The sequence below is a fragment of the Dermacentor andersoni genome, chromosome 9 (genome assembly GCF_023375885.2).
Source record: "Dermacentor andersoni chromosome 9, qqDerAnde1_hic_scaffold, whole genome shotgun sequence".
Lineage (NCBI taxonomy): Eukaryota > Metazoa > Arthropoda > Arachnida > Ixodida > Ixodidae > Dermacentor > Dermacentor andersoni.
In genome coordinates this window covers 34,799,341-34,821,255 of record NC_092822.1, presented here as the reverse complement: position 1 = coordinate 34,821,255, position 21,915 = coordinate 34,799,341, and the positions used below count along the sequence as shown (strand labels likewise).

Sequence of the window (21,915 nt, the reverse complement as noted above, 5' to 3'; positions counted from 1 at the left end):
AATTATGTTAATAGTGAAGTATACGCGAATTGGTTTTCCGTTCAATGCATACGTCTCCGAGTACATCAGCGCAATAAGTAGATTTTTGCCGACCTCCACAGGCGATTTGAAAATATGTATTTCTGTCAACATTAAAATAAAACATCCAGTAGTATAATGCCGTGTTATTACTATACGGCATTGCCTTCTGTGGGTATTCGAATTGCGAGCACACGGGCCTCGAATCTCTGTTTAAAACACAGAGGAAAAGAACCGCGGCTTCAGATGGGACGTGAGACGAAGTAGTGGACAGGACAGGCGGTGTCTGGATTACGTAGAACACGCTGCCCAAATTTCCAAGCACTGAAGCAGCGTGATCACGCTATCATTTGTGTGTTCTTCTCCTCGCTTATAATTTCTGAAGGCTCGCGGGTTCGATGCCCAAGGGCACCGGTGGGCACGATCGGCTCTTCCTAGGCAGTGTGACGCATCGGAAGCTGATCAGAAGGAGTAAACCATTCGACGACGGCGGAGCGGAAAGGCGAGGCACAGTAAACCGACATTCATGCGATTGCGGCAAACCTTAACGACCATAAATGGTCCATATGGACTTTGGACAAATGGACGAATGGGGTTTTACACTCGGAGCGTTGAACAGAACTGGTCGCTTTTTAAAAATAAATTTAATGAATTGGTGCAAAAATACATACCCCTGCGAGTTTTGCGGTGTAACCATAGAGCGGCGTGGTTTAATGCACCCCTAACACGTATCTTGAACAGGAAGAAGCGGCTGTTTCGCCAAACTCAAGAACGGAAGACAACTGATAGCTGGCGCGCGTATCAGTAGGTTGCTTCACTGTTTAAAAACGCAGTCAAAGAAGCTAAACGCGTTTTCTTTTACAATACGCTTCCATCTCTGCAGACTGTAAATACTAAAAAATTTTCGAAGACTGTCAAGGGTTCCCAAAGTAACACAATATCGTTAACTGATGAAGATGGTGCAGTTTCTCAGCAAGAAGAATGTTCTTCTACACTCAATGAAGTGTTTTCGAAATCATTTTTGCAGAACGTGTTGCCCTGTGCTTCTCTACCTGAAGTTGTTAAGATCAATTTTCCTCAGATGGAGCCCTTGTTAATTGATTAGGATGTTGTCGTGAACTTGATTCGTAAATTAAAAATTTCGTCATCGTCAGGATAGACGATATCAATTCTAAGTTTTTGAAAAATACCGAACTGTACTCATCCATAATTTTGTGCAACATCCTTTCGCAATGCACTCTGTCGTTCTCATTACCAAATGCTTTTAAAGTCGGCAAGGTGGTTCCATTATTTAAGTCTGGCGACGTGAATTCGCCTTTAATTTACAGACCGATTTCTCGAACAAGTGTGAGTCCTCAAACCCTTGCTTTTTCTCATTTATATTAATGATTTTCCTAACTGTGTAGCGTCCTCCATAAGGTTATTTGCTGACGATTGTGTCATTTACAGAGTAATATCATCAAATTCTGACACTCTAAAACTACAATCTGATCTAGACAAGGTAACTAACTGGTGCGACACTTGGAAAATGCGACTTAACAGGCAAAAGTGCAAACTAATGAGGATTTCCCGCAATACTGCTTCGTCTAACCTATCCAACTATCACTTGAAGAACTCTGTACTCGAAGAAGTCAGTTCCTATATATACTAAGCCGTCCATATAACGTCTAATTTTTCCTGGCTAACATACATAAACCACATCACTAACAATGCTAACCGTACGCTTGGGTACCTCCGTCGCAATTTCTCTACGGCACCCGCTAACTTAAGGCCACTTCTATACAGAACACTAATACGTCCTAAGCTTGAATATGCCTTTTCTGTATGGCACCCTGGCTTGGATTACTTAACAAATGCAATAGAGTCAATACAACATCGTAGCGGACGTTTCATTGTTACTATTGCCGGAGATGAAGCGTAACATCTATGAAGGCTACTTTAAACCTCCCTCTCCTCTTATCCTGTAGGAAGTTAGCACGCTTATCACTGCTGCACAAAATTTATTATTACAATCCGGAATTAAAAAGGGAAGTTTTGTCCGAACCTGCATAAACATAATCGCGTACTGACCATCGCCATAAATTGAACGTTCCACACTGTCGCACCAACCAATTTTTTTATTCATCTATTCCTAAAACTACCAATGAATGGAATCATCTGCCGCCCTCAATTGTTAACATAACCGATACGTCTGCTTTTAGAACTACTACTGAAGAATACTTTTGTTAATCCGCACTTTCAATTTTTTAAAATATTATTATACCCTGTTATCCGCACATGCGATGTATTTTGATCCACTCCCTTTTTAACGCCTTCGGGCATTGAATTATGATACAATAAATAAATAAACAAATGAATAAATAAATAAATAATTGCGATGCGACGCATAAACATTGGGCGTGCATGTCGGACACGGCACAATGCGTGGTACTACAGCGTAGTATCAAACACGAATGTCGCCTTGAAATCAATCGCTTTAACAGCTGCACGACAATAATCTAGAGGAAAGTATCGGGGTGAACGCCATAAGGTCAGAAACCGCTCGAGGAACACAACGTTCCGCAACAAGAACTGTATTAGCACAAGAAATAAACAAAACGAACGGCCAGTAAAGTCAGAACAGAATAGGTTGACAGTTACTAGGGATAGCAAATTTCCAAAAAACAGATGTCGCAGAGCTCACTTTATTTACTAGAAAGAAGATCAAAAATTCGTTAAGCTCCTGTGACATATTGGGAAGCGGCAAGGAGGATTTTCCAGTGCAGTACACATTGCGCAATGACGAAGGTTAGGGGGCTCCTCTGATCCCACCGTACGAATCTGTATGGAAGAGGGCGATTTGGAAGTCTACGTTTCCGTCTCGGAGGTAACCGTCATTTTTCAGCGAGGCAATGGATATACGAAATTCGAGGTGGAAGTGTAGCAGTGAGGGGTCATCGCGGTTGCAGAAACAATTGCTGGCAGCGGGAGTCAGCAAACGATCATCGGATGTTCCTGAATGCACCGCGCGCACGCTCCAGAAAGGCGGCCAACACGTAGAGTCCACCAGCGTCCCGTTAAACTTGATCTGCAGAGCGAGGGAAGATGTAGAAGTAGCTCCGTACTTCAACACGGCAATGGCAAAGTACGTGTCCTCCATGTGCCGCACCGTAATCTCCTGAAACTGTTTGAAGGCTTCCTGGCACTGAATGATTTCCTCAAAGTTTTCTACTGTCAGCAGATATGTCACGCACCCAATTTTTTTAATGAAATCGGGTATCGACAGCGCACTGCTCAAATGCCGAACGTCACCGTACCAAGGCTCACAATGAGCAATGACACGGCTGGAATCAGGCTTCGGGCAAGTTTGCCGCGAGTGTTCCAGGTGGGCTAAGTGTTCAAACTTTCGACGTATCTCATCTTGTTCCGAGCGCAACGACAGCGACCTCGACGTGCTGGCTTGCTCCAATGGATTTTGCTGAGATGTGCGCTGGTGCGACACGGTCGAGGAAATCGTGACGGTGATTTGTTCCATCTCGGCCTTTAAATTCTGCTCGCATGCTCCGAGCTCGCGAGTGAACCTAGCTCCCTGGTTTCTGACTTCTTCTTTAAGCTCATTCAACTGACTCTGAATCACTGGCAGCATCTGGTCATCGTTGAGGCATCCCAACATTGCCTTCACATCTTCAAGGGCAGCGTTCACATATGCAAGGGTCGGTGCTGTATGCACCGAGGACTCCGTGATCGCGGCAGAAGCACCGGCACTGCATCCGGCCGTGTAGTGCGTTGGCAGGTCTTTGTCCTGGACTCCCTCGCCGCATCGCAAACATTCCACGGTGTGAAATGTGCACTCGTTCTCGTAGTGTTCCAGCATGCGGTCCATGGTGCCCGTGTACTCGCAGCCGTGAGCTTCGTTCCAGCAGTACACCTTAATAGAACATAAAATATATAAATAACCCACATTAAAGTTTTTGGCCGACAAACTATTTTTACTAACGGCGCCTTCTATACCTGTCCCTAACATTTAGAAGACATCTTTACATGAATTACAGTGTGAACCAGCGTTATCGCCAGATTCTTTGGGGAAGCAAATATGCACAAAATCAACAAACAGTATCTGTCGCTGTCTAAACATTAAGGATGCATCAAACACGAATACTAGGTCAAAGTGAATCACTTAGTTTACTTCTAAATAGCAAGACAGCTACTCCCACACAAGAAGGAGCCTTGGTAAGCGAGAATCGAGGAAAAATACGCCCACTGTTGAACTATTCTTCCACCTCCAAACTTATCTACGAGGACAGCAGCATTCTTGTGCAGTGGAGACCGCCATGTGCTTTTTGCATACTAGCTTGCTACTCAAATAAATGCGGTCACCCACTACGGGCAAAGATAGCGCTTAGAGGGCGGTTGCGAGGGAGTGGGTCTTGAGAAGCAACACCATCTTCTTGAAGAATAACTAGTGAATTTATTTTGTAGTGTACCCAACCTCGTTTTCTTAAGTTTCAGTGCAAATTGCAATGGAAAGAGGAATAATGTTTGCATAGAAAGTGATTAACTACACTGAATTATCACTGAATTGTCACTGAAGTGATTAATTATTACCAATTTCCCTTAGAATTTAACTCAGAAACGACAATCCCAAAACGTCAGTGTGACGTCGCGCATTTCAATGTATTGCCTTTTTGTTATTTGTCTCTTTACTGTACACTAAGAAATAAGTAAATACAGAGTTCCAACAAAATATTTCACATGAGCCTACAGCCAGTTTGCGACGATGAGCAAAACGAGAAGGTGAAAGCAGAAGCCAACGTTATACATGGGAAAGAGAAAGAAAATACAGAGGATGATACCTTATCCATTAGTTCAATACATTGCAACGAACAGGCATAAACGTTTCAAAAGGAGCTTTGGAATATATCCGGTATGCTAAATTTGAAGCTATAGGCAACAACACTTAGTTTGATTTCTTAGCGCGTTTCTTTTTTTCCATTTTCCTTCCTTTTTTATGTTGCAGATGGCGTGTCAGACGCCGTTGACACCGCCGGCTGACACGCGGGCGTTGACACGTGATTGGCAGACGACGGGGCGCCTGGCCTTGTGCACAGCACTCCATCATTCTCAATTCCACACGCTAACACACCTGCGCTCGTTGCCGCACCCGCCCGCCTTACGCCCTCTCCCCTTTATTTGAACCCCACCTACATATACTGTGGCGGGGAAAGCATATGTCGCCTTGAAGAAGACGAGTCCACTTGTCGAAACGTTGTTTTTCTCGTTTTGATCAACGTCCTGAATTTCCAGCTTTCGCCTTCCCCGTGTTTTCCCTACAGTCAATTTGTATTGCTCTATTGTTAGTTTTGATGGACGCTAAAGAGTAACATTTGGTGAGGCTGAATTTGTCTATTACTGTTCGGCGATGGTAAAAGGGGCACTCTAATTGTTAGACGTGAAGATATGCCACAGCGGAATTGTGGGAATACCAATGCATAACTGCCCTACCCCTCTCCCCCCCCCCAAAAAAAAAAAAAAATAAAGAAAGAAGTGGCAGCAATTATTTCTTTGGTCCTCACCTTCACGGTGTTCGCTGTTCCGGTAAGGAATTCATAACCGACGCACTCCGATTCTTCGAATGGCTCTCGATCCAACGGGCACTGCCCAGCAGCCCCTTCGAGACTGGCTGCGTGACAAGATTGGCAGAGAGCGTGACCGCACGGCAACACCACCATCCGTTTGGGGATCATGCGGCAGAGGCCGCACACGCTTGAACTGGGAACCTCGTCGACGAGCCGCGTCGGTCGCCAGTTGACGCCGGAGACGACGTGGTCGCGAAAACGGTGCACCCCTCCCTGTCCGTGATCCGGCATGGCGGCGTCTTCGGGCACGAATCCTAGGCTCGCACAAGAGCGTGGTGGCTTCTTTTACCGAGCCTATCGCTGCTGGGTGGTGTCCGACACTTTGCCCAGATCAGCGTCAACGAGAGCTAAAGGGAGCCCTGCACGCACTGTCGCGTAGAATGGGGAACCTTCACTTTCGCAACGCGGCCAGTGCTTCGTTATCATCGGCGACAGCCGTTCCATACATCTAACGCCGATTCCGCAGCAACGGATGCATATAGACTGCGCTTGTTCCGCTGTCACGTGCAGTCGGCTGCAATGTATAATGCAGGGTACGGAAACGCGTGGCGAAATGGCCCTCCTTGCCTTCTGGCGTCGCAACCCTGTCGTCGAGACCGACTGCGCGTTCCTCCGTGACGGGAAGGCGTGCAGGTTTCCGCGCTCTCTCCTTGCGCGCCGGCGATAACGGGGTACATGTGCCCCTCCTGCGATTGGCGCTGTGGCGGCTTGGAACGGGACGACTTCGATGACGCAACGGAAATCAAGGGCGCGGTCGAATATCTTTGTTCGATACGCGTTCTGTTCGGTTGCTGCAACATCACAAAGTGGCAGTATGCAAGATTTCTGAGAACGGGGCGGTGAGAGCAGCCAATCGGCAACCGGTGAACTCCCCGGAAGTTTACTTCCCTCGTCTGCCGTCGGCTTCCACACAGTTTACTCCAAAACGAAATGTTTGTCGTCTTTCAATGAATGAAATCTGGATCTAAAAAATGTATTTTTTCTTTTCAAGCTCAAGTACGTTTTCAAGTAGTAGTACGTGTGAATACTACAATTTATAACTATTAGTTTCTCTGCGTCGTCCCTTGGTGGTGTCGCACACGGCGAGGAGAAAAAGAAAAAAGAAATGACGGGAACAGTGGCGCACTTTTTAAGAATTAGCAACAGCATTCCAGTGGCTTGCTGGCACCGATGATGGGGTTGATTTCTTTGTACAACCAACGCGCTATTTCTTTCGAGAAACGAAAGCGACGCCGGAATTCGCGTTTTGCCATTTCTTCAAACGCGTTTTGCACCGCCACCCGCTCTCCTTCCTCCTCGAGCAACGCCAGCGCAACAACCTAAGTTCCCAACGCATGCGCCATTTTCTCGAATAAAACTATGGATTGGATCGGAATGTGCTATTATGCAGCCGCAGCCGCCGGTTGGATCCAATCCAAACCACCAGACGCGCCATGCGAAGCCGCGCGCGTAACGAGCGTGTGATCGCTCCAAACTTCCCAACTCCCGTCGGGTTCGGCGCCTAGCAGACATTGTGATCGGTTGCACCTTGTCATTTGACGTCGTCATTTTGCGTGTCGTCATGTTACATCCCTGACTGCTCTTCTCGCTTCCCGGCAAATGGAGCATATGTAATCCTAATGTTAACCTGGAAACGCGTGCCGTGTGTGTGTGTGTGTAGTGACTTTTGAAGGTGAGGAAGAGAGAAGTGCATGAACGGCGAGCTTTGTGGCGGAAGCACGGCCTCTTGCGCGGTTCGCGATGCGGCGGAGGCGAATGCCAGCTGGAGTTAAAGGGACACTAAAGGGTTACGATGAAGTCAAGTTCAAGTGATAAAGCAATGCTCTAGAACGTCTAAGGCGTCAATGTAATCGCGAACAGAGCTTTAGCAACCGAAAAATTAAAGTAAATGCTTCACACTATTTAGACCCTCCAGTGACATTCCGGTACTAGCCCGATGACGAAGGCACTCCTCATAAGCATTTCTCACTAGTACTCAACTACCCGTATTAAAAAGATCATTTCATTAGATTGTAAGACGGAACAAAATGCTACTTGTCTACTTCTGCTCGATTGCAAGAAAAAATAACATATTGACGTTACGCTTGAGTAGTATGGGTGATCGAAAGGTTTCGTTTTCGCTCGACTCTGCGCGCTCGACATTGCGCCGCGCGCGCTTTGAGTTTCAGTTGTTTCGTTATCGCGTCGTGCTGCGGTGGTCCTGCTGGCTCGCGAAACTTGCATTTGGAACAAGCAGCGAGAATGCCACGTCCATATTATGTCGTGGGATGCGTGATCGGTCCGCGGAAATTGGCCAATAGGGCAGTCGCAGCGGCGAATCCAACGTTACTTATCACTGTGTGACAACGAGTGAACCTGTCCATTCGAAGTGGTTAAGTGCCGTACCTCTGCCACAGCGCGCCGGCAAAGAGCCGAAAAATCACGTAGTGTGCTCGCTGCACTTTCGTCCAGAATATTACGAGTTCAACGCCGACTTACTGAAGTCGTAGGAGTGCCTTTCAAAGCAGGCCGCCGCCGTAGTCGTACGCAACGACGCCGGCAGCGCGAGCCCTCGGCAGCAGGTCACGTTCACTAGTGCTTAAATCGCTGAAGTCGAGCCCAGCATCGCGAGCCGTTGTCAGAGTCGTCCTTTGCAACTACCGTCGAAGTTGGCGTCATAAAAAGAGAGAGCCTGCTTATTGTCGCGCACTTTCACTTCCGCTAGCCACCATATGTGGTGGCTAGCGAAAGTATATATGGTGGCTGGAAGTATATATATGGTAAAAGGGCGTAAAACCTGTCGCTGTAAGTGGCGTAGAATATATAGGCGCTAAAATAACGACGCTGACTAGGTAGTGATGTGGGCTATGGCAATGGGCTTTCACTAAGATATGATGCAATAAAACAGAACAGTGACACCACAGTTTCAAGAGAGCCATTGAGGGCAGGGCGGTTAGAAGGGTGCTAAAGGGTGCTAAGAGTTGCGTGGCCAAATGATTTTCAGGGTTTCGATTTCAGCTAAGAAGTGCAAGACTATTTGCAGATCAAAAAGCGGGTCATCGCTAAGAAAAAAACGCAGGTGAAGAGGTATATTTTCGTGATATCTGAAGGGAAATACTTTTTCCTCTCTGTTTCTATTGCAGGGCACTGAATAAGCACATGGAGCACTGTCCGACCATTGCCGCACTTACCACAAGTCGCTGGATCGCCCTGAGTCGAGAGATAAGAGTGAGTACTGTATGTGTGGCCTACCCTTAATCGGCAAAGAAGTACTAGCTTGTACCGTGCTGTTTTTGCACTTATCCAGTTACCCAGTTTTGGTTTTATTCTGTGAAGCTTATCCATTGCTTGTCCCCTTCGCCTTATCCCTCAATTTACCGCGTAGAAAGCGTTTAGGTCTGTGGCAAGGATGGGGATATTTCCATCTGCGTCGCTAAAAGTTACTGACGTAGCGCTTTCGTGAGCAGCTTCATTGCCTCTTATACCTGTGTGACCAGGTACCCAGCATATGACAATCACTTGATTGGACATATATATTGAGCGCAACAGACTACAGCTCACTAAAAACTGAGTTCCTACATTTTCTTGGACTAAGTAGGGCTGTAACTACATATAATGAATCTGTAAACACAATAGCCCTAGGAAGGTTTGTGAGCTTAATGTTTTGTATAGCCGAGAGTATAGCGTAGGCTTCCGTTGTAAAGATGCTTGGATGGGGATTTAGTGCCCCGGATACTGAAAACGAACGTCCGAGATGCGTAGGATACACCATTACGGTACTTGGAAGCGTCTGTATAGTGTTCTGTACAGGAGTACTTCTCGTGAAGTTCACGGAAATGGAATTGTATATGTGCTTCTGGCGCCCGCTTAGCTATTTCTACGAAAGACCTCTCTCATTCGAAGGTCTGCCATTACCATGGTGGGGGCAGGTTAGTGGGTGCCACAAGGACATTCTGTGGGACTAATAGACCTGTTTCTTCTGCCACTGCTATCAAACAAAGGTTCAACAGAGCCCTAAGAGCTGGACAACACGTCGAAAGACAAAACGTGCCAACAGGAACTGCAAGTGCTTTCATTTCCGCCCGTCTACTGCAGTCTCCACCAGAAGGCAGCGCGTGGGGGCCATTCTGTAAGTGTCCACCTTGTGGACATGTCCACTTCGTCTACCGCAGTACTGCTGACTGACTGTGGAGCGCTAGTCTCTTTTAGATGCATACCCCAGCCCCGGCCAACCAACACTTCAGGAGCAGATGAAATGGACATGTAACGGTTGGGACCGGTCATATAAAAACGGGTAGCTGGCCCATGCCGTCGTCCGACTCATCCACGCTAAGGACGTCGTTGAAGGGAGGAACTTGTTCTCACCGAAGAGTGGTGGGTTCATTTAGGATATCTACATGAAGAATGGCGAACATCACATCCCACCAGTCCAGCATGATGGAAGTGAAGCACACGGAGGAGCCTAGAAAAGTCCGCTTAAAAACGCTCTGTCCTCCCTAGATCCCTAGGCCAGGGAAACTGCCGTCCAACATTCACCCAGTCGGAGCGTCTAAAGTCGTTGAAGAATCCGCGTTGAGGGCGAGAGTTCACGCACACAATCCCGCACCTTTGTTCACTGCACACACAGAAAGGAGGGGGGAGACTCGTAGATAGGGGTTGTCTCGCTTGGCTAAAGCTGGCGCGTCCTGGTTCCTGAGATGACCCCGCAGTTAGCTGGAGCGTTTGTCAAGCGACCGTGGCTGTAATCGGGGTCCGTGAAGTAAAGCCTTAGAACACCCTTTTCCATGAGTTTGCTGCTCCCATTGGTCCGTGAAGGCGACAGTGAACCAACAAACAATCCTGCACAATCCTGCACAACAAACCTGTCTTCCTTTGCCTTGCTGGCGCCGGTAGTCTCTCCGAGGGAGACGCATTTGTTGGCTTCGCTAAGCTATTCGTCGCAGTGGTGCGGGAGAGGCTAGAAGGTCACTAATCTCGCCGGGCTATTGTAACTGTCCGCTAGGTGGACACTTACAGAGTAGCCCCCCCTCCCCCCTCGCATCCTTGATTGTCGATGATTGCGGCGCGGTTTCTACATGTTGATGCCTTGTGCATGTGGCGACCATCCTTGTGTTGAAGCAATACTCGGGAACGAATTAGGTTCACTTATTTTCCTGCACGGCACTGAATCATTGTCACTGCTAGACATTCCAGCGTATCCATACCCGAGCCGTCTTTCCGCACTCTCAACAACCAAGATGACGTTGGTGTTACGGTGCAAGTGGAATAAGTGGGAGCGTATACGCAACGTAACGCCTCTGTCCGCTATGCGACGTCCGGACTATTTGCACCACGTCATTGGAGCGTTGGTGAATGCCGTTCCGCGAAAATCTTCGATTCTTCCGTCCGCACTTTCCACGCAATTTTGTCCCTCACTACGGCAACCTAACGCGAGCGAATCGCACGTTACCCGCAACCAACAGCTGTGTGGGAAGCCCCCACGCTATGTCCACTCGGCGGGACACCGATGCAGGGCCTGATAAAGACTCTGATACTAACCTGATAGAAACCTGATACAAACCGTGATAAAGAACGAAGGAATGTATGTCCACGTGGCGCACATGGGTGACAGTGATGCGATAGCCTTAGCACGTTCGACACCTAGTTCTCAGACTTTTCTTTGCGGTGTCTCTAGGAACGGCTCGCGTTAGGAATCATCATTGCGAGCACACATACATTGTACCTAGTATATATACTGGCCCACCAAAGTAGTAGTATAAACTTCCCTTAGGCGTTTCCTCTACCTTCTAACTTCCCCTTCTGCCCCCGTCTTCATTGGCTAGGCCCACCGCCGCCTACCTTCCTCCTGGCCTGCCGTCTCCCTTGACACAAGCAAGGAAATAAAATAAAGTTTCTCTCTTGAGCTCGTAGGTTGTGTATACGAGCAATTGCTTACAGAATGCCCGTAAAAAAAATCTTGTTTTATAAATAAGAGTGCTGAGACAGCAGATGGGAAAACCATTGCGAATAAAAAAAAAAAAAGTGGGAGGCTATTGGCAGAACTGTAAGGCTTCTCAAGAAGTGAATGAGTGAGCCGAGACTGGTCTGAAAAACAAGGTTGCAAAAATATACAAGATTTTAATCAACTGACGTAAAAAGCAGCGAAATATGCGGGGTATGTAGCGCTTTTTTATGTGCTAGTATTTAACGAGCACTAATGAGCTGAGTACTAGTGAGCAGTGTCTCTGACGCCAGCGTTGCGATATGGAAACGTTTGCTCTCACATGTCCAATACAAACAACTGGGATATACCCTTTTCTGCAGAGTTTTCAATCTGAGAACTCGGAGCTTACACTTCTGTGACCTATAATTTCCAGATTTTCGACATTTTTCACTCAGCCTAACGTGTTTCTAAAACAATGTTTTGATTAAAGGAGTTGGTAAAATCAATCCTTGCCTCCTACATGCAGCAAAGTTCATGTACGGTTCGTAGGTAATGCATGGAGAGCATGTCTGCATTTGCATTAACATAAATCGGCGAATTAGAGTTGGAATTAGAGTCGGCTTGAATTAGGGTCGGCCTGCCGAGCTGCTCAAGCTTTTAGTCCCGTACTCCTCCTGTTCCAAGAGAATAAAGCTGATTGATTGATTGATTGAATTGGGCACCAAGATAAAATCTAGTTCGTCTCAAGTAGAGACAAAACGCCTTTCCTATATATCGGATGCTCGCGAATAAAATTAAATAAATCATTTTATAAATAAAAAAAAATTAATGAAAAGAACGCGATCGTTTTGCTTCGGAGGAAGGAAGTTTTTGAGAGGGCCAAATCAGATGTAACGCTACTATCAGACAGTTTTGTCATGTTGTCATGTTGTGTTGGCTGCCCCGAAAAGGACGTGGTCGTGGGTTCGAGTACCGGACCAGGACGAATTTTTCTTCAACTGTGAGGCACTTCTTTCGAGGAACCCCTATGGGTTTCCTTTGTAGCAATTGCTTCGAACGGATGGATGTCCTATTTCCCCGTTATCAAACTAACTATACGTATAATTAAAGCTTAAATTTTTGTGTTACCTAGATTTTAAGCTACTTCGTTTACACCACATGTTCCGGTGAATTGGACGGCTATATTTAGTAGGAACGAATTTTCAGTATGGACATCAGTTTGGGATCCGCGTTTTGAAAGTTTGCAACAACATGCGATGGTGCTGCGTAAAGATTCTAGGCTGAATGCGCAAAAAGGCGTTTTTTGTTGTGTGTGTGTTTGTTCAAATTCTGGCGTTTTACGTGCCGAAATCATGATATGATTGTGAGGCACGCCGTAGTGGGTGACTCAGGTTTAATTTTGACCTCTGGGAAGTGTTTCAACGTGCACGTGAGTGTGCATGGTACTCGGGTGTTTTCGCATTTCTCCCGCATGCAAATGCGGCCGCTGCGGCCGGGTTTGGTGCTTTGTTAAAAAAAATGAAACGGAACAACAGCGCATTTTCACCGCACGTTTGACGGGGCTTTTCTCAAACCTCGTGCTACTCTCAAAATTTCATCAGAAGCGGACGAGCCTTGTGAAATCGCTGGCTTCAGTGCGTGCGTAGGAGTATATCTGCTCAACTTATTAGTTGAATACTGATTCAATTCAATTATGTGATTAGTGAAGTGTACGTATTGGTTTTCTGTTGAAGTAATGCATACATCTCCGAGTACTTCAGCGCCATAAGTAGATTTGCGCCGACCTACACAGGTGATTAAAAAAAAGTATTTCTGTCAACATTAAAATAAAACACGCAGTAGTATAATGCCATGTTATTCCTCTACGGCATTGCCTTCTGTGGGTATTCGAAATACGAGCACACGGGCCTGGAATCTGTTTAAAGAGGAAAAGAACTGCGGCGTCAGACGGGACGCCAGACGAAGCAGAGGACACCCGCCGTGGTTGCTGAGTGGCTATGGTGTTCGGCTGCTGAGCACGAGGTCGCGGGATCGAATCCCGGCCATGGCGGCCGCATTTCGATGGGGGCGAAATGCGAAAACACCCGTGTGCTTAGATTTAGGCGCATGTTAAAGAATCCTAGGTAGTCGAAATTTCCTGAGTCCTCCACTACGGCGTGCCTCATAATCAGGAAGTGGTTTTGGCACGTAAAACCCCATAATTTTTTTAACAAAGTGGTGGACGCGGCAGGCGGTGCCTGGATGACGTGGAACACGCCTCCCAAATTTCCAAGCACTGAAGCAGTGCGATTATGCAATCATTCATGTGTTCTGTTCCTCACTTATAAATTCTGAAGGGTCGCGGGTTCGATCGCCGGGGGTCACCGATGGGCGGGATTGGCTCTTTCTAGGCAATGTGACGCATCAGAAGCTGATCACAAGCACCCAACCATTCGAGGACGGCGCATTGGAAGGGCGAGGCACCGCAAACCGAGACTCAAGCGATTGCGGCAAACCTTAACGATGATGAATGGTCCATATGGACTTTGGACAAATGGACTTTTACACTCGGGGCGTTGAACAGAACTGGTCGCTTTTTAAAAATAAATTTAATGAATTAGTACAAAAATACATACCCCTGCGAGTTTTCCGGTGTAGCCATCGAGCAGCGCGGTTTAATGCATCCCTAAAACTTATCTTGAACAGGAAGAAGCGGCTGTTTCCTCAAACTAAAAAAACGGAACACAACTGATAGCTGGCGTGCGTATCAGCAGGTTGCTTCACTGTTTAAAAACGCAGTCAAAGAAGCTAAACGCGTTTTCTTTTACAATGCAGTTCCATCTCTGGCGACTGAAAATGGGAAAAAATTTTGGAAAACTGTCAAGGGTTCAGAATGTAACACAATATCGTTAACTGATGTAGATAGTGCTGTTGTTCCGCAAGAAGAATGTCGTTCTGTACTCAATGAAGTGTTTTCTAAATCATTTTTGAATAACGTGTTGCCCTGTGCTTCTCTATGTGAAGTTGTGAAGGTGAATTTTCCTCAGATGGAGCCCTTGTTAATTGATTACGATGGTGTTGTGAACTTGATTCGTAAGTTAAAGATTTCGTCATCGTCAGGAATAGACGATAATAATTCTAAGTTTTTGAAAAATACCTAAGTGCACTCATCCATAATTTTGTGCAACATCTTTTCGCAATCTATTCTGTCTTCTCATTACCAAAGGATTTTAAATTCGGCAAGGTGGTTCGATGACTTAAGTCTGGAGATTGAATTCACCTTTAAATTACAGGCCGATTTCCTTAACAAGTGTGCCCTGGAAAATTCTAAAGCACATAACATACTCTAATCTCATCAACTTCCTAGAAACAAACTCATTTTTTCATCTCGTCAACATTGGTTCCGTAAATCGCTTTCCCGTGAAACTCAACTTATTTCATTTACAGATGAAATCGGTGCCCCGTTGGATAATGGATTTCACATGGACACCATCTTCTTAGACTTTTCTAAAGCATTTGATCTCGTCTCTCACCAATTACTTTGTCTAAAATTAAATACACTCAACATTGAGCGTAATATTATCTCGCAGATTGAATACTTCTTATCTAATAGAACACAATTTGTCTCAGCCAACAATTTTGACTCTTCGCTTTGTCCTGTCAGTTCCGGGGTGCCGCAAGGTTCTGTTCTCGGACCCCTGCTTTTTCTCATTTATATTAATCACTTGCCTAACTGTGTAGCGTCCTCCATAAGGTTATTTGCAGATGTTTATTTCATTTACAGAGCAATTTCTCCAAATTCTGACACTCTAAACTACAATCTGATCTAGACAAGGTGGTGATCTAGACAACTGGTGCGACACTTGGAAAATGCGATTTAACAGCCAAAAGTGCGAACTAATGAGGATTTACCGCAATACTCTTCATCTAACCTATCCAACTATCACTTGAAGATCTCTGCACTCGAAGAAGTCAGTTCTTATAAATACTTAGGCGTCCTCATAACATCTAATTTTTCCTGGCAAGCACACATAAACCACATCACTAACAATACTAACCGTACGCTTGGTTACCTCTGTCGCAATTTCTTTATGGCAACCGCTAACTTAAAGCTAATTCTATACAAAACACTATACGTCCTAAGCTTGAATATGTCTCTTCTGCATGGGAGCCTGGTTTGGATTACTTAACAAATGCAATAGAGTCAATACAAAATCGTAGCGCACGTTTCATTCTTACTATAAATTAAACTTATGGGGTTTAACGTGCAAAACCACTTTCTGATTATGAGGCGCGCCGTAGTGGATGACTCCGGGAATTTCGACCACCATGGCTTCCTTAACGTGCACCTAAATCTAAGTGCAGTGGTGTTTTCGCATTTCGCCCCCCATCGAAATGCGGCAGCCGTGGCCGGGATTCGATCCCGCGACTTCGTGCTCAGCAGCCTGACACCATAGCCACTGAACACCCACGGCGGGTTTCTTACTAACTATTCTCGTACATCAAGCGTAACATCGATGAAGGCTACTTTAAACCTCCCTCTCCTCTCATCCCGTAGGAAGTTAGCACGCTTATCACTGCTGCACAAAATTTATTATTACAATCCGGAATTAAAAAGTGAACATTTGTCCGAACCTGCATACATATAATCTCGCACTTAACATCGCTATAGATTGAGCGTTCCACACTGTCGCACGAACCTATTTTTTTATTCATTTATTCCTAAAACTACCAATGCATGGAATCATCTGCCGGCCTCAATTGTTAACATAACCGATATGTCTGCTTTTAGAACTGCTATTGAAGAATACTTTTGTTAATGCGCATTCTCCATTTTTTTGGTTTTTATTATACCCTGTTATCTGCAGATGCTCTCTATTTTGTTCCACTCCCTTTTGTAATGCCTTCGGGCCTTGAAGGTACAATAAATAAATAAATAAATAAACAAATAAATAAATAAATAAATAAATAAATAAATCAATCAAGAAATAAATTCGATGGATTACATTAGCATTGGCCGTGTATTTCGGACACGGAACAGCGCGTGGTACTACGGCGTATTATCAAACACGAACGTCGCCTTGAAATCAATCGCTTTAACAGCCGCACGGCAATGATCGAGAGAAAAATATCGAGTTGGAAGTCATAGGGTGAGAAACCACTCGAGGAGCACAATATTTCGGAACAAGAACTGTATTAGCACAAGAGATAAACAAAATGAACAGCCAGCGAAGTAAAAAGAAAAAAAACAATAGGTTGACAGTTACAAAGGATAGCAAATTTTCAAAAAACAAAAGAAGAAATGTAGCAGAGCTAACTTTATTTACTAGAAAGGAGATGAAAAATTCGTTAAGCTGATGTGACACATTTTGTGAAGTGGCAAGGAGGATTCTCCTGTGCAGTACACATTCTGCGATGACGAACGTTAGGGTGCTCCTCTGATCCCACAGCCCATATTTCTATCGCTGAGCGCGATACTGAACACTACCTTTCCGTCTCGGAGGTAGCCTTGATTTTCCAGCGAGGCAATGTTTATAGTAAATTCGAGGTGGAAGTGTAGCAATGAGGGATTATCGCGCTTGCACAAACAAGGCTTGGCAGCGGAAGTGAACGGACGTCCAATCAGTGTTACTTGATCCACCGCGCGCGCGTGCCAGAAAGGCGGCCAACACTTAGATTCCTCCAGCGTCCCGTTAAACTCGATCTCCACAATGAGGGAAGATGCAGAAGTATCGCCGTACTTCGAAACGGCAACCGTAAAGTACGTGTCCCTCATGTGCCACACCGTAATCTGAGCAAACTTTTTTACCTCTCCCGGCCTCTGAATGAAATGACAGTTTTCCAGGGTCAGCAGATAACTGGCCCACAGAATGCCTTTCCTTAGCGCGTTTGTCGACAGCGCACTGGTCAAATTCCGAAAGGCACCGTACATAGTCTCACAATGAGCAACGACGCGGCCGAAATCAGGCTTCGCGGAAGCTTTTCGCGAGTGTTCCAGGTGGACTAAGTGTTCCAACTTTCGGAGTATCAGCTCCTGTCCCGAGCGCAACGACAGCGACCTCGACGTGCTGTCTTCCGCCCCCGGAGTTTGCCGAGACGTCCGCTGGTGCGACAGGGGCGATGAAATCGTGACGGTCATTTGATCAATCTCGGCCTTTAAATTGTGCCCGCATGCTCCGATCTCGCGAGTGATCTCAGCGAACCTGGCTTCATGGTTTCTGGCTTGTTCCGTAAGCTCATTCAACTGACTCTGAATCACTGGCAGCAGCTGGTCGGGGTTGAGCCATCCCAGCATGGCTTTCACGTCTTCAAGGCCAGCGTTCACGTCTTCGAGTGTCACTGCTGTAGGTTGCGAGGACTCCGTGATCGCGGTAGAAACACCGGCACTGCATCCGGCCGCGTAGTGCGTTGGCAGGTCCTTGTGCTGGACTCCCTCGCCGCATCGCAAACATTCCACGGTGTGAAATGTGCACTCGTTCTCGTAGTGTTCCAGCATGCGGTCCATGGTGCCAGTGTACTCGCAGCCGTGCGCTTCGTTCCAGCAGTACACCTTAATAGAACATAAAATATATAATAACCCACATTAAAATTTTTTGCCGACAAACCGTTTTTACTAATGGCGACTACTATACCTAGCCCTAACTTTTTGAACATACCTTTACATGAATTACGGTGTGAACCAGCATTATTGCCAGATTCTTACGGGAAACAAATATGCTCAAAATCAACAAGCAGTATCTGTCGCTGTCTGAACATTAAAGATGCATCGAACACTTAGTGAATCACTTGGTTTACTTCTAAATAGCAAGACAGCTACTCCCACACAAGAATGAGCCTTGGTAAGCGAGAATCGAGGAAAAATACGCCCACTGTTGAACTATTCTTCCAGCTCCGAACTCATCTGCTAGGACAGCAGCATTCTTGTGCATTCGAGACCGCCATTTTCTTTTCGCTTGCTAGCTTGCTCCTCAAAGAAATGCGGTCACCCACTACGTGCCAAGTCACCTGTTATAGGGCGGTTGCGAGGGAGGGAGGGGGGGGGGGGAGTAGATGAGGTTGAGGAACAATGTCTAAAACTAAATTTTGGAGAAATGGTAGTTTTCCATAACCAACACCGTCTTTTACAAGAATAACTAGTAAATTTATTTTGTAGTGTACCCAACCTCGTCTTCTGATGTTTCAGTGCAAATTTCAAGGGAAAGAAGAATAATGTTTGCATAGAAAGTGATTAATTATCACTGAATTATAGTTATTGCGAGTTTTCCTTTGAATTTAACGCAGTAACGACAATCGCAAAACATCAGTGTGACGTCGCACATTTCAATGTATTGCCTTTTTGTTGTTTCTCTCTTATCTGTGACACTAAGAAATAGATACCGAGCTCCAACAGAATATTTCGCATGAGTCTACAGTGACTTCGTGACGATGAGCAAAACGAGAACAACGTGAAAGCAGAAGCCAACGTTATATATGGGAAAGAGAAAGAAAATACAGAGGATGATACCTTATCCATAAATTTGAAGCTATAGGCAACAACATTTAGTTTGGTTTCTTAGCGCTTTTTCTCCCTTTCCTTCCTTCCTTGCTGTTTTTTTTTTCTTTTTCAGCCGGCATGTCAGACGCCGTTGACACGCCGGCTAACACGCGGGCGTTGACACGTGATTGGCAGACGACGGGGCGCCTGGCCTTGTGCACAGCACTCCATTATTCTCAATTCCACATGCTAACACACCTGCGCTCGTTGTCGCACCCGCCCGCCTTACGCCCTCTCCCCCTTGTTTGAACCCCATCTACATATACGGTGGCGGGGAAAAGCATAGGTGGCCTTGTAGAAGACGAGTCCACTTGTCGAAACGTTGGCTCCTGCTTTCACCTCGCTCTCGTTTTGATCATAGTCTTGAATTTCCATCTCCCGCCTTCCCCTTGTTTTCCCTACAGTCAAATTGTGTTGGTCCATTGTGCTAGTTTTGATAGACGCTAAAGAGTAACATTTGCTTAGGGTCAATTTGTGTATTACTTGTCGGCAAAGGTAAAAGGGGCACTCTAATCGTTAGGCGTGCAGATATGCCGCAGTGGAATTATGGGAATACTAATGCATAATTGCCTTCCTACCCCCCCCCCCCGCCCACCCCCCACCAAGAAAAAAAAACGAAAGAAGTGATAGAAATTATTTCTTTTGTCGTCACCTTCACGGTGTTCGCTTTCCTGGCCGGGAATTCATAAACGATGCACTCCACTTCTTCGAATGCCTCTCGATCCAGCGGACAGTGGCCAACGCCCCCTTGAAGACTGGCTGCGTGGCAGGATTGGCACAGAGCATGCAAGCAAGGCAACAGCACCGTCCGTTTTGGGATCACGCGGCAGAGGCCGCACACACGTGAAATGGCAACCTCGTCGACGAACCGCGTCGGTCGCCAGTTGACGCCGGCGACGACGTGGTCGCGAAAACGGTGCACTCGTCCCTGTCGAGGATCCGGCATGGCGGTGTCTTCGGGCACGAATCCTACGCTTACACAAGGGCGTGGTGGCTTGTTTTACCGAGCTTGTCGTTACTCAGTGGTGTCAGAAACTTTGGCTAGATAAGCATCGACGTGAGATAAAATGGGCCCTGCACGCACTATCGAGAGTGGCGAACTCTTATCGCACCTATGGCCTCCGGAACGCGGCGAGGAACAACCATCGGCGACTGCCGTTCCACACATCTGCCGCCGATTCCGCAACAGCGGATGCATATGCACTGGGCTTGTTCCGTTGACACATACAGTAACGCGTGGCGAAATATGGCGGAACGGCACTCCGCGCCTTCTGGCGTCGCAACCCCTGTTGTCGAGACCGACGCTTCCGCGCATGCGCGATCCTCTGTGGGGGCAAGCGTGCATGTCTCCGCGCTTTCTCCCTGCGCGCCGGCGATAACGGGGTACATGTGCCCCTCCTACGATTGGCGCTGTGGCGGTTTGGAACGGGACGACTTCGATGACGTAACGGAAATCAACGGTTCGTTTTCGTCTTGGCTGTGTCCATCTACAGAGCGCCTTGTCTGCCGCGCTTTCTTGCTAGAGAACGCTCCGTTCGTAAAAAGAAAGGAAGAACGAAGATTAGCCACCAGAAGGCGCAGCGCAAAAAAAAAAAAAAACACGAACATATGATATTTGCGTTCGCGACCCGGGCGCCACTATGCGTCCGCGCCTGTGACTCGACAAAAAATTTGAAGGATGCTTAAGCTGCGCCTTTAAGAATGGAATGCGATAGAATTCAAAGAACCCTGGGCCGCTATGTTGTAGCGATGCCTTATGCCTTATTCTATGCTATTCTTATCATCCACCACACAAGGCCGCCTGATCCCGTTGATAATGTGGGCAGACCGTCGCTCTGACCTCTGGCCAAGCGCGAAAAGCCTGAAAAAGCATAGAATCGTAGAAGGCATCGCTGCAAAATACCGGCCCTGGCTGCTCCTCACGCTTCCTGGCAACTGGATCATATGTAATCCTAATGTTTACCTGCAAACGCGTGCTGCTAACGGCGAGCTTCGTGGCTGAACCACGGCCACTTGCGGTGGTTCGCGATGGATGGATGGATGGATGGATGTTATGAGCGTCCCCTTTGGAATGGGGTGGTGGGTTGCGCCACCAAGCTCTTGCTACTATGCTGCCTAATATTCTACCTAGGTTATCCAATAAAAAAGAAAAAAAAGAAACCCTATGAACTAATACGTCCATATTTTCTGATCCCCTATTGCGAACTGTGTTTTTGTACGTCTCCGTCTTTTGTCGTTTCCCTACTTTTCTTCCACCAATCCTCCAATCACCTCTTACTAATGTCTATTGCTGACCTGTTTGCTTTACCACTGCTCACGCTGAACCGAAGGGCTTCAAGGAGGCCAGTGGTGCCCAAATCGACCGCTGGGTAGACGTCTTCACATTACATTAAAATATGCTACGTCGTTTCCCTAGCTTTACCGCAACAAGCACATGCTTCTTCTTCCTTCTTATATCTCGCTTTATAGGTGCGTGTTCTAAGGCATCCCGATCTCGCTTCGAGAAGTAATGAGCTTCCCTGTGAGTTATCATAATTGGTTTCTTTCTTGATTTCGTTTTTCCTCTTAAGTAGTTACTCATGGCAGGTTTCTTTTCCATTGCTGCCACCCATGAGATTAATTCAGCCTCTCTGACTTTCCGCTTGACCTTCTTTGTTGCTGTGTTGCCCAGTGCACCCCACAGGCCACATACTTGTTGGTAAGCTTCCTAGTTCTTTTCCTCCACTGTGAAACAATGTTTCGCCTCTACAGATACCTGAACACTCTCCCAGCCCATTTACTTTCTTCCATATTTCTCAGCCGTTCTTCATGCTCAATTTTACTGCGAGCTTCCCTCACTTCAAAACTAGTCCAGCCCATATCCCCCT

The 21,915-nt window shown here is 46.5% G+C and overlaps 2 protein-coding genes across 2 annotated transcripts; both read right to left on the bottom strand.

The window, feature by feature from the left end:
• Positions 1-2,575: 2,575 nt before the first annotated feature.
• On the bottom strand, positions 2,576-6,225 carry LOC129383194 (uncharacterized). Its single transcript, XM_055067556.2, has 2 exons — positions 5,571-6,225; positions 2,576-3,925 (listed from the first exon to the last, which is right to left on the bottom strand). The coding sequence occupies exons 1-2, from the start codon at positions 5,862-5,864 to the stop codon at positions 2,807-2,809; spliced, it is 1,413 nt and encodes a 470-aa protein (XP_054923531.2). The 5' UTR covers positions 5,865-6,225; the 3' UTR covers positions 2,576-2,806.
• A 10,594-nt stretch (positions 6,226-16,819) lies between these two features.
• Positions 16,820-21,404, bottom strand: LOC126527618 (uncharacterized). Its single transcript, XM_050175432.3, has 2 exons — positions 19,701-21,404; positions 16,820-18,064 (listed from the first exon to the last, which is right to left on the bottom strand). Exons 1-2 carry the CDS (start codon positions 19,992-19,994, stop codon positions 16,940-16,942), a joined length of 1,419 nt encoding a protein of 472 aa, XP_050031389.1. The 5' UTR covers positions 19,995-21,404; the 3' UTR covers positions 16,820-16,939.
• Positions 21,405-21,915: the final 511 nt, after the last annotated feature.

Bases quoted from the DNA above. Each gene is read 5' to 3' on its own strand.
- LOC129383194 (XM_055067556.2), bottom strand. From the start codon at position 5,864: ATGCCGGATCACGGACAGGGAGGGGTGCACCGTTTTCGCGACCACGTC. The intron at 3,926-5,570 runs GTGAGGACCAAA...TGTTCTATTAAG, and splicing joins GAACAGCGAACACCGTGAAG to GTGTACTGCTGGAACGAAGC.
- LOC126527618 (XM_050175432.3), bottom strand. From the start codon at position 19,994: ATGCCGGATCCTCGACAGGGACGAGTGCACCGTTTTCGCGACCACGTC. The intron at 18,065-19,700 runs GTGACGACAAAA...TGTTCTATTAAG, and splicing joins GGAAAGCGAACACCGTGAAG to GTGTACTGCTGGAACGAAGC.